Source organism: Dendrobium catenatum, unplaced genomic scaffold (assembly GCF_001605985.2).
Source record: "Dendrobium catenatum unplaced genomic scaffold, ASM160598v2 original_scaffold_86555, whole genome shotgun sequence".
In the NCBI taxonomy this organism is placed as follows: domain Eukaryota; kingdom Viridiplantae; phylum Streptophyta; class Magnoliopsida; order Asparagales; family Orchidaceae; genus Dendrobium; species Dendrobium catenatum.
Genome location: NW_021404996.1, coordinates 345419 through 364347, shown reverse-complemented (window position 1 = coordinate 364347; position 18929 = coordinate 345419). Strand labels below are relative to the sequence as shown.

At 38.4% G+C, this 18929-nt stretch overlaps 4 protein-coding genes across 4 annotated transcripts; 1 reads left to right on the top strand and 3 right to left on the bottom strand.

Moving 5' to 3' along the window:
* Positions 1–832: 832 nt before the first annotated feature.
* On the bottom strand, positions 833–1369 carry LOC114578594 (transcription factor bHLH52-like). Its single transcript, XM_028691931.1, has one exon. The coding sequence runs from the start codon at positions 1367–1369 to the stop codon at positions 833–835; it is 537 nt and encodes a 178-aa protein (XP_028547764.1).
* Positions 1370–2277: 908 nt separating this feature from the next.
* Positions 2278–3312, bottom strand: LOC114578593 (uncharacterized mitochondrial protein AtMg00810-like). The gene is made up of 2 exons (XM_028691930.1): positions 2697–3312; positions 2278–2651 (listed from the first exon to the last, which is right to left on the bottom strand). The coding sequence occupies exons 1-2, from the start codon at positions 3310–3312 to the stop codon at positions 2278–2280; spliced, it is 990 nt and encodes a 329-aa protein (XP_028547763.1).
* A 69-nt stretch (positions 3313–3381) lies between these two features.
* LOC110116615 lies at positions 3382–6214 on the bottom strand. The gene is made up of 2 exons (XM_028691929.1): positions 6013–6214; positions 3382–5904 (listed from the first exon to the last, which is right to left on the bottom strand). Exons 1-2 carry the CDS (start codon positions 6028–6030, stop codon positions 3382–3384), a joined length of 2541 nt encoding a protein of 846 aa, XP_028547762.1. The 5' UTR covers positions 6031–6214.
* Positions 6215–17199: 10985 nt separating this feature from the next.
* LOC110116610 (pentatricopeptide repeat-containing protein At2g41080-like) lies at positions 17200–17869 on the top strand. The gene is made up of 2 exons (XM_020850271.1): positions 17200–17469; positions 17759–17869. The coding sequence occupies exons 1-2, from the start codon at positions 17200–17202 to the stop codon at positions 17867–17869; spliced, it is 381 nt and encodes a 126-aa protein (XP_020705930.1).
* Positions 17870–18929: the final 1060 nt, after the last annotated feature.

The following is an 18929-nucleotide window of genomic DNA, read 5'->3' as shown; positions in this document are numbered from 1 at the left end:
GCCATGAATGCTTACGTGGGTGATGATAACATATATAAGGAGAATTAATGAGGACTTCTTTTTGAATGCAAACAATACTGTTATAATTTTCATAAAGTTTGTTGAGTGTTGATTAATTATTTGGTTTGACATTATTAATATTTTGAATTTTTTTATTATAGTTTTTAACTAAACTCTATTAAGCTTTATTATACTGAAAAGAGTTGGCATGCTATGAATTTCATCTAGTAATATTTTCTCAACTGATATGCTGCTAATCTGTTGAAAAGTACAAAGTCATGATAGTTTATCTAGCAATATATTTTATTAATGTATATAAAATGTTCAAAATCTCATAAAATTATAATTATTAATGTGAAATTAAAATTTAAATATTTTTAATCAAATTAGAATATTTTTACTTTACTATGCAGTCACTCAACAAACCAACTAAATAATAGTTCATGATGCACTGATTTTACTTAGCATACATCCAATCAAATAAAAAAAATAGTTCATCTGCATTCAATTTACTCCAAACAAAATAACCTCTCAAAATATTTACTTTAAACTAAATTTATTAAACTTAAATATAATAATAATAATAATAAATGCTAAACATATTTATTAATGTTAAACTCTTCAGGCGGTGAATTATAGAAAGAGATGCATATATATGAAAAATCTAAGAATGATTTTAATGCTTCCAGCTACTAAATTGATCAATAATAACTTCTGTACAAAGTCCCAACAATTACAAAAAAATAAAAAAAGTCCCAACAACTAAATAATGGTTTAAAAGGTAAAAAACAAGCTGAAGTACTGTGTAAGGTATTGATCTATACATGATTCCTTAAGGCAACTCATATAAAGGCACGAGGCACATCCCTTGCACTGCCAACTTCTCTTGCAATGTCAGAGAAGCTAACAATGCATGCAAATATTCATCTTCCTTTCTACTTCCGCATTCCTGCACACTGGGAGTGGTTAGTTCAAGAACAGCGAGCTGGGCTTCAAGAAACTTTATGTATTTATATGCAGACTGAAACATATCCGCAGTGCTCAACTTGACGCCGCCGGGGATATGTCGGGCAAGCTCCTGCGTCTTCCCGCTGATCCGCATTCGCCGCTTCCTTGCTGCCACACTCTGAACTGACAAACTAGGAGGAGGAGCACTGCAGCCAGGAGCCAATGTAGGATATACATTTGGCTCAAAAAGCTGTGGTGGCGGCTGCTGCTCTAAAAGCGGTGGTGGTTGCTGTTGAATGTAGCCGGCCATGAAGTCGTCGTTTTGAAAGAGTGTGTCAATGGAATGGAGAGAAGGGTCGTCGTCGTTGAGGAAGCCAGTGAGGGCTTCAGCTACTTCCGAATCCACTTCGAAGTGATCCATCCCTCCTAATATTCAAACAAAAGAAATAATTAGCTTAAAGAATTTAAGAAACAGTGACAATAACTAATATGACCAAGATTAACACCTCTATCTCCACTACTACTGAGATCTGCTGCTATCGAAATCTTTTTTTAATTTTGAAAAGCACGAACAGCTAGCAGTAAGAGAGCTCTATTGCTGGGCTTTTTCTTGTCCAAAAAAACAAAATCTATGGTGGAAATGACTACAAAACTGAGACGACCAATAACTGGGCCTTCAACAGCTTCAAATCGGCATAGATCTTCACATAATTCAAACAAAAAGAAATTAATTTAATAACGCTAGCTTTATTACCCAAACTGGACAATCTAATCAAAGAAAAATTAAAAAGGTACCTGGATCGAGGAGGCCAAATGCTCAAAAGAAAGTAAAGCTCCGACCTGAATAGGATGAACAACGCGAGAAGAACCACGGCCGGTTACACTAACGGCCATCGGAGATAAACAGTTAGTTATACTGCCATTTGCCGCCATTTTGGAGTACTTTTATGACCGTTTGATGGGAGATCTATGGCTGTGGTGTGAGAGTTGACCCAACGGCTTTTTCAAAATAAAGTTTTTAAGTGATTGATTTATTTTTATGTTGGACTAAAATCTCATTGAAACACTCATTTCAATTATAAATTTACTAAAATAAGACTACAAAAGAATGTTTATGAAGAAAACTAGAGAAGAACAGCAACAGAATAGAAGAGAAAATGAGGAAGACGATGAACTGTGTTTCATGAGTCTAAAAGCCTAATTTCATTATACTCTCTCTAGGCTTTTATAAGCCAATGGAACATCATTAGAGTTTGTTAGATGTCAGATAAAGTGACATCCGTACGGTGAGAGAGAGAGGGAAGAAAAGGCAGAGTAGTGGAAATGGCCTTAGCCATGTGCAGTTTTGATATTATCTTTACATGCCCCCTCAAACTGAGCATCTAGTGTACTGATGCCCAGTTTGTTGCGTAGAGTGATGAAGCGGGTGACTGGTAGCGGCTTGGTGAGAATGTCGGCGAGCTGTTCATCTGAGGAGACGTGCGAGACAACCACGGTTTGTTTTTGAATGTGATCACATATGAAATGATGATCCACTTCGATATGTTTCGTTCTAGCGTGGAAAACAGGGTTGTGAGCTAGAGCTAGCGCCGAGAGGTTATCACAGAGCATCGTAGTGGGGAAATTGAGAGGAATATGGAAGTCAGATAGCAGGCGTCTTAACCAGATCACGTCGGAGAGGGCAGATGACAGAGCTCTGTATTCTGCTTCAGTTGAAGATTTTGCCACCGTAGTTTATTTCTTCACACTCCAAGAGACTAGGTTCGATCCGAGAAAGGTGCAGAAGCCCGAAATTGATTTTCGGTCTGTCGTGTTAGCTGCCCAGTCAGCATCACAATAGGCTGTTAGTTCAAGGGAGCCTGGAGAGATCGGAAGTCCCAGATGTTGTGTTCCCTTGATGTATCTTATGAGCCGCTTGAGCTTGAGGAAGTCAGTGATCGTGGGATTGTGCATTGATTGGCAGATCACATTGGCAGCGAAAGAGAGATCAGGACGAGTGATCGTAAGATAGTGCAGTGAGCCTGCAAGTTGTCTGTAAAGTTTGGGATCATCATATGGTTGGAGATTAGATGATGCAGAGTGTCCAGCCGTGATGATAGGAGTGCTGGCTGATTTACAGTCTTGAAGGCCCGATGCAAGTAAGATGTCCCGCGCATAATGGGATTGATGAAGAAAAGCTCCGGACTTGGTGTAGGCGATTTGAATGCCAAGAAACAAGTTGGCTTGCCCCATTTGTCGAAGATTAAATGTGGCATGTAGTCCTTGGAGTAGGAGGTCAATGGTGGGCTGGTGATTACCAGTCAGCAATAGATCATCCACATAGATGATTATATAAAGCTGTGTAGGGCCGTGACTGTAGACCATCATGGAGGAGTCGGCACGGCTGAAACAGAACCCGAATTTGACGAGAAAACCTGTCAGCTTGTGGAACCACTATCGAGGAGCCTGTTTCAAGCCGTAGAGGGCCTTGTGAAGTTTGCAGACGTGATTGGGACGAGCTGGATCTATGAAGCCGGGTGGTTGCTGCATATAGACTTCCTCCTTGAGATCACCATGGAGAAATGCATTGTTGACATCAAATTGTAATAGAGGCCAATGTCTTTGGAGTGCGATGATCAACAATATCCGAATTGTGGGCATTTTAGCCACGGGACTAAATGTATCCTTGTAGTTAATGCCATATTGTTGGGTATGGCCTTGCGCCACCAGCCGGGCTTTATGTCTGTCGAGAGTGCCATCTGGTTTTGTCTTGGTTTTGTATGTCCACCGACATCCAAGCACAGGGGCGTCTAGAGGCGGTGGAGTAAGAGTCCATGTGTGTTGGTTGTGAAGAGCTTCTATTTCCAATGACATGGCTTCTTGCCAGTGAGGATGGATGGCAGCAGCCTTGTAGTTGGACGGGGTAGAGGAGATATCTTCAACAGCAAGTAGATCATAGATTTTCTTGGGTCTAGAGTGGCCAGTTTTAGATCTTGTTTCCATGGGATGTGCGGTGGGTGGGTGTGCTCTGGGTTCGGGATGAGAGGAGGAAGGTATGTCCTGAGGTTCAGGAGGAAGATTAGGAGAGGATGATGTAGTGGATGGAGTAGGAGTGTTGAGGGATGGTTGATTAGCTGGTGTGGTTAGGGTGGATGTAGGAAGAAGAAGGGATGGAGGGATGTAAGCTCTGGGGGACTGTATGGGAGGTGGTGAAGTTGAAGAGAAAGTGAACTGTTGTTCTAGGAATTTGACGTGTCTTGATATGTAAAGTTTGTTGGTGGGAAGATGAAAGCAGCGGTAGCCCTTATGATGAGGAGAGTAACCCAGAAATATGCATGGAAGAGATCGAGGGGTAAGTTTGTGAGGTGTATAAGGTTGAAGCCAGGGAAAGCAGAGACAGCCGAAGCACTTGAGGTGTTCGTAGTTGGGAGAACGACCGTGAAGAAGAGAGTATGGGATTTTGGAGTTTAGAGCAGAGGTTGGGAGTCGATTGATGAGGTAATTTGATGTTTGAAGTGCTTCCGCCCAGAAACGAAAGGGAAGGTGAGCTGCGTGGAGAAGAGTGCGTGTGGTTTCAATCACTCTTCTACGTCTAAGAAGTACCTTGCCCTTATATTCACCCAGGATGATCTTTTCTTGTGATCTTGCTGGCTTAAACACTTGGGTCTTCAAGGGATCCAGTAAATCACTTGAAATTTTGAGTACAACACCATTCTCTATTGCCTCATCATAAAAATGTTTTCCTAAATCAAAGTTTCCATTTCTGCAAAGCTTCTCAATCAATAAATCATATGTTGGTCCTAAGTTCTCCCTACATTGACTTTTCATCTTCTCAAACATTTCTACAGCGCAGTTTACATTTTCGATTCCACAAAGAATGCCAATCAAGCAATGAAAGAACCGAGCTTCAACCATTACTCCATTACTAATCAACTTATCCAAAATTCTATTGCCTTTAGTAATCCTATTTGTCAAATACAGGACTTTGAGGACTAGATAATATGTTACCTGATCTGGGGAAGATTTCACCTCTCCATGCATCATTGAAGAAAGGATATCGCAAGCTTCCTTCACCCTACGAGCTCTGGTTAAACAAGATAACAAAATGTTGAAACTAACAGTGGTTGGGGTGACACCAGATGATCTCATGGCCATCATCAAATCAGTTGCTTCTGAGACAAGTCCAGATGGATTGAACTTAAGATTTCGATTACAAATGCAGCGAAGAAGGTCATTGTAGGATGATAAACCAAGATTAATCCCAATTGATTTCATCTCCTTTGAAATCCTTTGGGCTTCCTTTACATTCCCATAAATGCACCATCCATGAAGAAGGCTCCGGTAAATGGTTCCAATGTTCTCCTCCTGTAGCTTGTCCCTGTAACGGCGAACAACACCTTCAGCCTTCCTTGCATACCCTTTGCTGCAAAGGGCATGGACAATTGCTGTGATGCAAGGCAAATTATCCCCTTCATATGGCATCTTCTTCTCCACCACGTTCCTGAACAACAGAATAGCCTCATCCACCTTGCCGGCCTTAACAAGAGTGTCAGTTACCATGACAAAGGTTTCGGCATCCATCCTGCATCCCATCTTCTGAAGCTCAGAAATGGATATCGCCATGGCAGTTAGATCCTTCATCTCAGTGAATGCCCGGATTGCACAGTTGAAAACATCGACCCCAAAGTCCTCATCTCTGCTGCGAAGACACCAAATGAAAAAACGCAGAAGCCTTCTGCTCCTGCTTCTGCCACTGCCAATACTGGTTGATGCAGAAAGGATTTTGCAAGAATGGATGACTTTGGTGGCTAGGTCAGGGGTAACCCTCATGTTCATTTGTTCGAGTCTGATCTCCATGTCTTCTAGACTGCCAATACCGTGTACTACGTTGTCCAGAAGAAGTTTCATGTAGATAGGAGCAGCAGAACAAGAGAACTGCCTGCTAAATTCAAGGCATGTTTCACGGAGGAGATGAGGCTTCGAAAAATACGAGAGACTTTCAATTGTTTGCAATGATAAACAGCATGGAGGTTTCGCGTAGGATTTCAACGGGAGGAAGAGCAAGAAAGGAGATAAAATTCGAACCTTTTTGCACGAAAACATTCAGGCCCTCGCCGCCGATGGGATTTAGGACTCTTGCTTCAGTTTGTAGGGTTTTAGGATTTCATTTGAGGAATATACATACAGGGGTTAGGGTTCCTCGTTCTTGCTTGGCACCAAAAGAGAGATGGAGGGTGCTCCTTCCGCTCTCTCTCACTTTCCATTGCCGGCACTCGGATGCCCTTGACCCACGGCGGTGCGACGACGACCTGTATATATATATATAATTTAAATTTAAATATTTATTTAATTTATATTTTAATACTTATATTATATTAAAATATGGGTATTAAAACTGTATTTTGATTTTTAAATTTATGCTAACTTATCTAAACAACTCCAAAGTATTATTTTTTCGTTGCATTTCATTTTTAGTTAACTAAATAGCACCTAAATTTCGCACAATATGAAAAGGTTCGTGCAATACGATCAATTAAATTTTCATATTTCAAATGTATATAATATATGAAGTATTTGTTTATTTATTTTTAGAGTATAATTTGCCTTATTTGAGTTATATGAAATTAAAATTATGTCTAATAGAATAAATTTCTTATAAAATGCCTTTAAATTCAATTAAATGCACGATAAATAAATTATTAAATTTTAGATAAATGGGTATAACCTGTTGAGCTGTGTTGCCTCGAACTTTTATTACATCCAGTGAATTAATGTACGCTCCTCTACGTTCGGTTTTAGATCAAAACAGTGCAATACCGAGTTTTTTTAAAAAACTCGGTACAACTCGGTACTCGGTATTGCGCTTTTTTTGCCTAGATACGAACGTAGAGGAGCGTACGTTCACTGGATAAAATAAAAGTTCGTATTGCCTCACACCTATTTTGTTCTCTGTTTCAGATTTGGGAAAAGGAAAATAGCCAGTTGAATACTTGAGGATTCAGGATCTGATATGACTGAGTCTGTAAATATACTTTCTAAATTTGGGTACAATCATGACTAGTTATTTACTTGCTCTGTTATGATCAATAGACAAGCATTATAATATATAATTATTGTATATACATTTTGATGATAAATGAAAATAATAGAAATTTATGGATGAGTATTTTTTATGTTTTCTAGAAGTTAATTAGAAGCTTTATGGTCTAGTTTAATTCAGAAAAAATATCTCCAAAACTTTGATATTGAGCTCTGTGTATCATAATTCAACATGGTATGACTTGTTATGTATGCGAGTCATATTAATTTGACTTACAAACTTAAATATGATGGGATGTGAATGAGTATGTTCATTAGACTTATATAAGTTCTCATTAACTTTATGTAGCAACTTGTGATGGTTAACTCCCTTCAAAGAATAATAGAATATAAAACATTAATTCCTTACATGCATCCCCTCATTTATTCTTTATATTTATAAATCCTAAGAAATTAATACTTTCATCTTTATTTATGAGACGGGTCAAAAAAAAAAAAAAATTTGCTCATGCGCATTTTGTTGCTTTTCTAACTCAGCATCTGTAGCACTCTCTCCCCAAGGAACTCAGTACATCTTTTACCCACGTCCAGAATGCCTTCATAAGCCTAATATTGTAGTGGATATCTATTTTGACTCTTAAAAATATATATTAAAAAAAAAAGAAATAGTGATGTGGTGCATCTTCGGAATATTATGCATGTGTTTTGTATCAATTTTCTAGAACTTTGTGGAAAGTTTTATTGCTATTTTATAACTAGTATAGTAGAAAGAGAAGAGATATAAATACTTTTAGAATTACATTTTTTTTCTTTTGAGCAATTTTACTTCTCCTTCTTCAATGATTTACATCAATTAGAATTCAAGCTTAGACTCATTAAGAATGACGAACTTAAAAAGTGTACTTGATGATGATAATATGAGTCAAAGTTCTGACCACATATATCAGCCAACAACCATACCGACGAACCAACCCCCATTGTTGACAACCATTCCGGAAAATCAGCCTCCTCTGCTTTCGCATATAACTGGCTCTGCCTCCACTGCCATGCGAGACCCATAGATCAAACTGCCCGTGGCTCCCGTCCGATTTAACATGCAACAAATACATGTAGACCAAACCACATGTATCTCCCCTCAATCCGTTCTGGCATGCAATTAGTACCCGCAGAACAAACATCATGTGGCTCCCCTTCACTCGAGCATGCAACCACCTCCACCTTCGCTCCTGCATGTAACCTGTGGTCAGACTTGCTCGGCCACGATTCCCCTCCGGTACAACTTAAGATTGTGCGGCCCACAGTCCACGTTCAAACATCGTACCAACATTAGTTGATATCAGACCAAGAAGTCTTACTTCCGATCAAGATGTAAAATTTATCAGCCACTTGTGGAGAGAATTATGGAAACAACTAAACACAAACATCCAATTGAGCTAGGCATATCACCCTTAAACAGATGGCCAAACCGAAGCTGTCAATTGAACGTTAGGCAATATGCTTCGCTGCTTGGTATAGGAGCATGTGAAATATTGGGATGACCTCTTGGCTCAAGTTGAATTTGCTTATAATTCAATGTATAATCGATCTACAAGTAAGTGCCCCTTTAATATAGTTTATACTAAGACTCCTAATCACATTGTCGACATTGCCATGCTTCCCAAATGCAAGAGTACCGTTGCTGCGTCTCTAACAGACCAGTTTTCCACCATACTAAAGGACGTCTGCGACAAGATAAATGAATCTAACAGTAAATACAAGCAGGCCGTCAACCAGCACAGCCATGAGCAAAATTTTTCTCCAAGAGATTTGATAATGGCGCGGTTGAGGCGTGAACGAATCGCACCCAGAACCTATTATAAACTTAGTCATAACAAAATTGGTCCAATACCAATGTTAAAGAAGATAAACAATAATGCTTATGTCGTAGACATGCCCGCCGACTAAATACTTCATATACCTTCAATGTTGCAGACATCATCCCGTATCATCCACCTGATGAAGCACCAACTGTTACGTTGAACAGCCCTTTTTCAGCAGGGGAGATTTGATGCGGAGCATCATAGTTTAACTTCACCTCCAGACTATCTTATCATTTTATTCTTAGTTGTTATTCAGCATCGTTCTGTTTTATTTAGCATTGAATTTTCATTCTATTAGTACGAAAGCACTTTTGTTGTTTCTTCCTTTAGAATGTAGTGGCTTGGTGGCTGCAACTGCCTAAGCCTCATATATATAGTTTTCTTGCTTAGAGAAGGAAGACTTTAGATTGCTAATTTCTATAAATGACTTGCATTATGTCTCTGTTTTCCATTCTTTTCTGCTTCTTCCACAAGCGTTGCTTCAGCTTTGGTATCAGAGCTTGGCATCATGGCATAATCAATTGGTTGCATGTTATATCGGGGGTTTGAAAGAGTCCATCCAAGATAAACTTGAGCTTAATTCAGTTTGGACGTTGCCACAGGCTGTCAATTCGTGCTCAAGGCTGAAATCCAACTTCCTAGGCATTCCTGACATCAACCAACTAGAAGGTCTTATTCAAAATAGTTTAATGACACTTTTAGAACTACAATTACTAACAAACAAACACCTTCTTTGCCATAGCCTATTGTGCAGACATCTACGCCAGTAGATCCAAAGGGTCAGCCAAAGGCCAAAGTACCATTTAAAGAAAATCCATATGCCAGATCGTCTACTATCAAATGTTTTCGTTGCTTCCAACAAGGTCACAAGTCAAACGAATGCTCGCAGAGACAATAAATTCAGCTTCTCGAGGTTGAGGCTGATGAGGAGGGAGAACATTCCGAAAATAATAAGGAAGAAGAACCAGAAGATATAGTTGGGGATGAAGGAGAACAACTTATTTGTGTTATAGAATGGCTGCTATTAGCTCGATGGCAACCAAATAATTCTCAACGCAATACTATTTTTAGGACCAAGTGTACTGTTAAGGGCAAGGTGTGTCAACTTTTGATTGACAATGGGTGCATCGAGAATGTCGTGTCTCGATCTATGGTGCAAGCTTTGTAATTGAAAACCACAAAAAATCCTCACCCATACAAGATAAGTTGGGTAAAGAAGGGAATGGATATTTCAGTTACAGAAATGTGTCGCCTCACTTTCTCAATCGGGAAGCACTATATTTGTGAGATCTTATGTGATGTAGTAGACATGGATGTATGTCACTTAATTTTGGGCCGACCGTGTGGAAGTTCGATGAAGGTGTTATTTATGACGGAAGAGCTAATACATATTCTCTAGATTGGAAGGGAAAAAGGCTGAAACTAATATCCCAACAATCCGACAGCTTTTCAGTATCTAGTGAAAAATCTACTATGCAACTAGTCACGGGATCAGCCTTATTGTATGCATAGAAGGAAACTTCTATTTTATTGGCTTTGGTGGTTAAGGAACAAAGTGAGAATATTAATTCTCAAGGCACTCCTGCAGTTATTCAGCAATTTATTTAAAAATTTAAAGAAATTCTACCAGAAATAATGCCACATACTTTGCCTCCACTCAGGGCACTACAACATCAAATTGATTTTATCCCAGGGTCAGTGCTGCCAAACATTCCTCACTATTGAACGAATCCTAAAGAGCAGGAAATCATGTAGCAAATGGTTGATTAATTGCTGGAAAAATAGTTGAATCAACTAAGTTTGAGTCATTGCACTGTGCCGGCGTTGCTTGTACCGAAGAAGGATGGTAAGTGGAGGTTGTGTATGGCAGCCGCGCAATCAATGGAATAACAATAAACTTTTGATTTCATGTTATGCGGGTCGAAGAGCTGCTGGAAAATTTGGTGAGTGACTCAATCTTTTCAAAGTTGGATATCCAAAATGGCTATCATCAAATAAGAATTAAACCAGGTGACGAGTGGAAAACTTCTTTCAAAATGTGGCAAGAGCTATTTGAATGGAGAGTTCTCCCATTTGGTTTGTGCAATGCACCTTCTACATTCATGAGATTAATGAATAAAATTTTAAAACCTTTCCTTAACAAATTATGTTGCCTATTTTGATGACATCTTAGTTTATAGCTTAAATTTGGATGATCACATCAAGCATCTGACAGCCATTTTTGAAACATTGAAACAAAACAAACTCTATTTAAATGAATCCAAGTGTCAGTTTGTTTTTTCAAATGTCTATTTTTTGGGATTCATAATTTCAGCCGATGGTGTTTTGGTGGACCAACGCAAGGTTGCAGCCATTGCTAATTGGCCGGTACCTAATTCTTTTTCTGACATTAGAAGCTTCCATGGTTTGGCTAAATTTTATCGCAGATTCATTAAAGGGTTCAGTTTGATTACGGACTGTTTGAAACACAAACACTTCCAATGGACAAATGAACAGTAAAATAGCTTCGAAGCAATCATGTCCATGCTTACAGCGCCGCCTGTCTTGTCCCTCCCCAACTTCAGCAAAACTTTTCATGTTCATATAGATACTTCATCAGTGAGGTATAGGGACTATATTAAATCAAGAGGGTCATCCAATCGAGTTCTTTAGTGAGAAATTATGTGATTTCTGACAACAATGGACTATTTATGATCAGGAGTTATATGCAGTGGTGAGAGCGCTTCAACACTGGGAACACTACTTGTTGCATCAAGATTTTGTTGTAAAACCCCTCCGAAGCTGATTTTTTTTAGTGCTGTTAGTCCGGACGAACTGGCTTTAGTACGGGATGAACTGAAGAAAATTATGAAGAATCTGCCTGGATCATTGTACGAACCTGTAAGAGTCGGGATGAAATTCGTCCAGAGAGCAAGTCATCTAGGGACGAAAACTGTACACGTACGTATGAAATTCGTCGAGAGGGCAAATCATCCCGGGACGAATTTGGATCGTCCAGGACGATCTGAATGGATATATATCGGATTGAGATATTTTGAATCATTTGAAGAGAGAGAAAGAGAAGGTAGAAGAGAGAAAGAGAAGGTAGGAGAGAGAAAGAGAAGAAAAAGGAAGGAAAAGCTTGTTTTCGGAGGCCGCGGAGCGCTTTTCATCCGTCGCCACTTTTAGAAGATTTGTTAGTCTCACAGTAAGGAATTCGAATCCTATTTTTTATTTCGAAAATTTTGAGTTTTGGTACTTTTCTGCTCAGTTTTGTGTTTCCGTTACAGAAAAATGCGCATGACTTTGTGTGAACGAAATTTTTACCGCGTAACTTTTGGTATGTTTTTGAGATAATGATTCTACATATTTTGAGTATTTTCTGGAAAGTTTTTACAGGATATTTTGAGTTCTGTGCGGTTTGAATCGAATAGAAAATAATCTGGCTGTTGGAAATTAAGGCTTCAGTATAAGTAAAGCTTTGTAACATTGTTTTATTCGATTTCTGATAATTTGGTAATTTTCTGAAATTGTGTATTTTAACTCTGTTTGGAATTCTATCGACTGTACGAAATTTTAAGGAGTTTTCTAAATTGAGCCAAATCATGTTTATTGATTCCAATGCATTTATGATATGCATATAAATGTGATTATATGATTGAATTATTGTTAATGTTACTGAAAGACAAGTGAAAACTGGTTGAACCGTTGGTTGAAGATTGATTTGCCTTGTACAGGATGGTGGGCCGACGGGCTTTCCTTTATAAAGGGTTTGGTGTTATCCTCTGTTGATCATAGATACAATAATTGGGAGTCATAAGGAGTTTATGCCGACGGACGGCCGACGGGCACAGAGTGACGACTCTTATTGAGCCAACGGATATAACGACACAATGATACATCGATATCGAAAAACGCCTTAATAGTTAGTGATTGTAGTTATTCAGTAAGACTATTGTATTGAATTGCATGTGTACAGAATTGTCTTTATGATCTCATTACAGATTTATAGATTTATTGATATCGACGGATTTAATGTATTGGATTGATTTATTGACGAATGGATTTACTGATGGATTTATGGGTTTACTGTTATTGTCGATTCATTGATAATGCATATTGTACGTGTCACTGTACATAGATACTGATATTGATATGGATATTGATATTGTATTGATTCATTGATACTATGGACATTAATAATATTGATTCATTGATCCTATCGCTTCTTTGATACACTGTATTGAACTGCTGCATGTGATTCATTGATCAATATTGAATAGGTTTTACTGTATTGATTTGATTTTAACCGTTCTTGCGATGTATTGGTTTAATTGTTTTATATGATTTCATACCGATTGATATTATTGACCAAAGATGATTGATTTGATTGATTTCATTGATACGATGTTGATTTAACTGATATTATCGAGACGATAATTTTTCTCTATCGATTTGACCGGATTCTTCCGAGATTTAGTGTTATGGATTTCTTCCTACTATTTATCGATTATTTTACCGATGATTATGGATTGTATCGATCATGCATTGATTACTGATGTCCGTATCTGCTTCATAGATTCACTGATCATGTGTAACTGACTGTTACGAATTTGATTGATTGACATGCATATTATTTCAGTACCGTGCTTTCATTTCAGTTGTAGGTTTTTGGTGACCTGCTGGGCTTTTTGAAGCTCATTATATATGGTTAATATTTTTAAGTCAGGGCAAGGGAGCAGGAGATTGAGGTTGATCAGGAATCCTTAGGTTTTTGTTCTTTTTGGTTATAGTGATTCTTTTGTACTCAGGACAGGATAGATTTCATTTCATGTGATCATTGTGTAGGACCTGAGTATTATATATGATCTTTTGGGATATGAATAGAATTGTACATTGATGTTTTAAATTATAGAATTTTGTTAGACTATTTGTTATTGATTGAAGACTATAGATAGCTCTGATAAATGATTAATGGTTTTAATGGATTGATTGAAATTCTTTTCAAGTTAGATCTTAGGGCATTACATTTGTTCTTTGGAGCGATCATAAAGCGTTGCAATTTATTAATAGTCATAAGTCGATTAATCTCATGCATGCTTGTTGGATACTCTATTTGTAACGTTTTACATTTGTTCTCAAACACAAGATGGGTGCAGAAAACAGAGTAGCTGATGCTCTCAGTCGTTGCAATGCTCTCCTTATCCAGCTTCAAATTGAGCTAACAGGAGTTGATTGCCTTAAGGAATTGCATACTGAAGATAAAGATTTTCAGTATATTTGGCATGCTTACTTACAGAACGGCTCCTAAGGTGATTTTTGCATTTGACATGGTTACCTTTTTAAAAATAATCTATTATGTATTCCTGATTCGTCGTATAGGCATCAACTGATTCAAGAGATTCATAGTGGAGGCCTTGCTGCACATGTTGGTTGCAACAACACCATAGCTCAGCTCCAAACCCGTTTATATTGGCCTCAACTACGTAAGGACGCTATGCGATTTGTAGAGCGGTGTAGTATTTGCCAAAGCTTCAAAGGAGGCAACAACAACACTGGTTTATATTTACCATTGCCAGTTCCAGACACCATATGGGAGGATTTAAGTTTAGACTTTATGCTTGGGATACCACGTACCAAGCGGGGCAATGATTCAATCTTGGTGGTGGTTGATAGATTTTAAAAAAATGGCTCACTTCATTGCCTGCAAGAAAACATTTGATGCTTTAAATATTGCCAAATATTTCTCAGGGAAATTATTAGGCTATATGACATTCCAAGAAGTCTTACTTCCAATCGAGATGTAAAATTTATCAGCCACTTCTCGAGAGAATTGTGGAAACGACTAAACACAGACATCCAATTGAGTTTGGCATATCACCCTCAAACAGATGGCCAAATCGAAGTCGTCAATTGAACCTTGAGCAATATGCTTCGCTACTTGGTACAGGAGCATGTGAAATCTTGGGATGACCTCTTGGCTCAAGCTGAATTTGCTTATAATTCGATGTCTAATCGATCTACAAATAAGTGCCCCTTTAACATAGTTTATACTAAGACTCCTAATCACATTGTTGATGTTTTCATGCTTCCCAAATGCAAGAGTACAGCTGTTGTGTCTCTAACAGACCAGTTTTCCACCATACTCAAGGTCATCCGCAACAAGATAACTGAATCTATCAGTAAAAACAAGCAGACCGTCGACCAGCACAAGCGTGAGATAATTTTTTCTCCAGGAGATTTGGTAATGGTGCCGTTGAGGTGTGAACGAATCACTCCCGGAACCTATTCTAAAAATCGTCACAAAATTGGTCCAATACCAGTGTTAAAGAAGACAAATGACAATGCTTATATAGTAGACTTGCCCACCAACTATAATACTTCGTCTACATTCAATGTTGTGGATATCACCCCGTATCATCCACCTGATGAAGCACCAATTGTTACGTTGAACAGCTCTTTTTTAGCAGGAAAGATCTAATGCGGAGCATCATAGTTTAACGTCACCTCCAGACTATGTTATCATTTTATTCTTAGTTGTTATTCAGCATCGTTCTGTTTTATTTAGCATTGCATTTTCATTCTGTTAGTACGAAAGCACTTTTGTCGTTTCATCCTTTAGAAATTACTGGCTTGGTGGATGCATCCGCCTAAGCCTCATATATATAGTTTTCTTACTTAGAGAAGGAAGACTTTTGATTGCTAATTTTTACAAATAACTTGCATTATATATGTTTTCATTTCTTTTTTGCCTCTTCTGCAGGCGTTGCTTCACTTAGGCTCGTTAAAAATAGAAAACTTCATAAGTTCCCTCGACGATGATGATTGGAGTAAAGTTCTTATCGGGTACATTAGCCAACAACCATACCAGTGAATTAGTCCCCACTATTGGCAAACATACTGACAATTTGACCTCCCCGCTCCAACACATAATTAGCTCTGCATCCGCTTCCATGCGCGACTACAGACCTAATCACTTGTGGATCCCCTCTAGCACGCGACCAGTGCTCACATACCAAATAACCCGCAGCTTCCCTTTGCTCAAGTATGCGACTAGTATCCGCAAACCAAACTGCTCATAGCTCACCTTCGCTCCAGCACGCAACCATATTCACCTTCTCTTTTTGCATGCGACTTTTGGTCCGACCTGCTTGAGGTTCCCCTCAAATAATGCTCTAGATCGTGCGACCCATGTCTGACCCTCGTCCCAGTTCGGTCTCATGCTCGTCTACACTTCTTGCTCGATCCCATGCTTGGCGTCCAACCCACTCGAAATTCGTGAGCCTGCCTTTATTGCCCGTGCCTAGTGCCCACACCATCAAATCCAAGATATCGTCTAAACCTTGGCCAACTCACCCTATCAAACAACCAACTTTCCAAATAATGCTCTGAATTCTTCAGATACTAAGAGAGCATGATGCCGTGCATCTTAGGAATAATATACATGTCTTGTACATATTTTCTATAACTTTCTAGAAAATTCTATTGTTATGTTATATACATAGTTACTATTGTAGGAAGAGATGAGATATGAAATATTTTTAAAAATTACAACCTTTTAAATTTTATTTTTTTTATTTTAAGTTGTTTTGCTTTTCCTTCTTCAATGATTCTGTACATCAAATAGGAGGCATGAATTTAAAATCAAATTAATATGCAACTCATCTTGATTTGCAAGTTAGAATTTTTTATTATCAACTAAGAGGTCTTATATTCAAGACTTACATAAGTGATATGTGTGAATTCTTATAATTAGCCTAATTCTAAAAAAATAAAAATAAAAAAATTGTATAAATGCAAAGAAATTTTGTTGTAGTAAATCATACCGCCTTCATATCTTAACGGTCGACACTACGTCAGAATTTCACATCTCTTCATATGAAGAATTATGAAGACATGAGTTCTTTAACCAAACTCCTCATAATCTATGTCTTTACTTCTCCCCCAACCCCCCTTCTCTTTTCCTTCAACCTGCTCTCCCCTCCTCTCCTTCATCAAACCCAAGCCCTAGAAACCCTAAAATCTCATCAATCCACTTTCTAACGCCAAAGACATTTCCTTCTACACATCAAACTTCTCTCCACCGAACAAACTCGCAATCTGTTGGACAATTCAATCTCCAGCAAGACTGGCTCCATCTCCTCCAAACATCTATCGAACTAAAATATCTCAGCTTGGGCCTCTCCATACATGCTTTCCTCATAAAATTGGCTAGGGTTCTCGACACATTCTATGGCAACAACCTCATCAACATGTACTCAAAGTTCTGTATAGTAGAGTCTGCGTATCAGGTATTCGATGAAATGCCCATTAGAAACACCATTTCCTGGACTTCCCTCATTAATGGATATTCTTCCATCCATGACTTTGATAATCTATTTAGAACTTTGTTAAAATGCACGAGTCTGGTGAGAAGCTCAATGAGCACACTTGCTCTTGTATTTTGCACTTAGTGGAAGATGACCTAGGTATTGGGGAGCAGGTCCATGCTTTGGCTACTAAAATAGGCATTGAGAACAATGTTGCTGTTGGCACTTCTTTAGCTTCCATGTATGCGAGTAATGGCCGAATTGAAGATATGGAGTTTTTGTTTAGGGAAATGGATGATATTCATATCTGGTGCTTGAATTCATTAATCTTGGATTGCAAGAAGAATAAAAATTGGGTGAAGTCAATCTAACGTTCATATATCTGCTAGAAACTGGTCTTCAGCCCAACGAATATACATTCACAAACACTATAGGTGCTTGTGATGGAAGTATAAGTATAAATGAAGGAAGACAGATTCATGGTGTAGCCATTAAATGTGGTGCTTTATGTGAGATTTATATAGGAAATTCCCTTATTAAGATGTATGGGGAGCATGAATTGACAACAGATGTAGAGAAAATGTTTGGTACAATGAGAGATAGGATCTGGTCTCCTGGACTGCCATTCTTCCCATTCTTGTGAAGAGCATATTCAAAGATGGGATATTTGATGGGTTTGCCAAGATTTTTGAACTGGGTCTTGGTTTTGATTCTAGTTATTTGAGTATAGTGCTTGATGTCTGTTCTCAGTACTAAGATCATAAAATGGCTTCTCATATTCATACTTGTGTTTGTAAGCTTGGGTATGCCTCAGATGATTTTGTTTCTACTGCTCTTACTGATGCATATACTAAATTTGGGAGAGCAAAAGAAGCCAGGGCAGTTTTCAATAGTCTTCGGAACTCCAGCATAGCATCCTTCAATGTTATTTTAGATGGATCTTTGAAAACATTTGGAGCTGAAGATGATATAATGGTTATGTTTAGTAAGCTTAGGTCAACTAGACTGAAACCAGATGATATAACCTATACTAAGCTTTTGTGCTTATCAGCAGATCAGTCGCTGGCTGCCCATGGAAAAGCTTTCCATGCTTATGGGATTAAGACATGTTTTGATGAAGATGTTGCCGCTGGAAATGCAGTAATTTCTATGTATGGAAAGTGTGGATGCATTGGAGAAGCATCTGCTAAGTTCCATGAAATGATCAAGTGTGATATTATCACATGGAATGCCATAATATCAGCTCATGCAACTCATGGTGAAGGTCTGGAAGCTTTGTTACTTTATGAAAAAATGATTATAGAAAGAGTACAACCAGATGAGAGCACTATGGCATCCATTTTGCAAGCTTGTAGCTATTCAGGCTATTTAGATGATGGTATCAGAATTTTCCAAAGTTTGAAAGAAAATTATGGTATCAAACCTACACTTGAGCACCTTGTTTGCCTTGTGGACCTATTGGGAAGAAGGGGGATCTGGAACAAGCAATGAAGTTGATCAAATATAGTGAATTTCGAGATGAACCTCTGCTTTGGAGGAGTTTGGTAAATGCCTGCAAGTTTTGCGGCGATCGGAGTTTCAGCAAGCTTACTTCGACACGGTTGATCAATCTAGCACCAGGTGACTCTGCTTCTTATATCCTCAGTGCAAATATGTAATCTAAAAGTGGAATGCAGGAAGAGACAAGGGAAATGAGGGTGGAAATGAGAGAGCGAAAGCTAAGAAAGGAAACAGGGTGTAGTTGGATATCACTTGGGAATGAGGTTCATTATTTCACAGCTGGTGGAATGGATCACTTCAAGAGCAGAGAAATCCA

Bases quoted from the DNA above. Each gene is read 5' to 3' on its own strand.
- LOC114578594 (XM_028691931.1), bottom strand. From the start codon at position 1,369: ATGGATCACTTCGAAGTGGATTCGGAAGTAGCTGAAGCCCTCACTGGC.
- LOC114578593 (XM_028691930.1), bottom strand. From the start codon at position 3,312: ATGGTCTACAGTCACGGCCCTACACAGCTTTATATAATCATCTATGTG. The intron at 2,652-2,696 runs GTGTGAAGAAAT...CAACTGAAGCAG, and splicing joins ATCGAACCTAGTCTCTTGGA to AATACAGAGCTCTGTCATCT.
- LOC110116610 (XM_020850271.1), top strand. From the start codon at position 17,200: ATGCACGAGTCTGGTGAGAAGCTCAATGAGCACACTTGCTCTTGTATT. The intron at 17,470-17,758 runs GTGAAGTCAATC...ATTCTTGTGAAG, and splicing joins GCAAGAAGAATAAAAATTGG to AGCATATTCAAAGATGGGAT.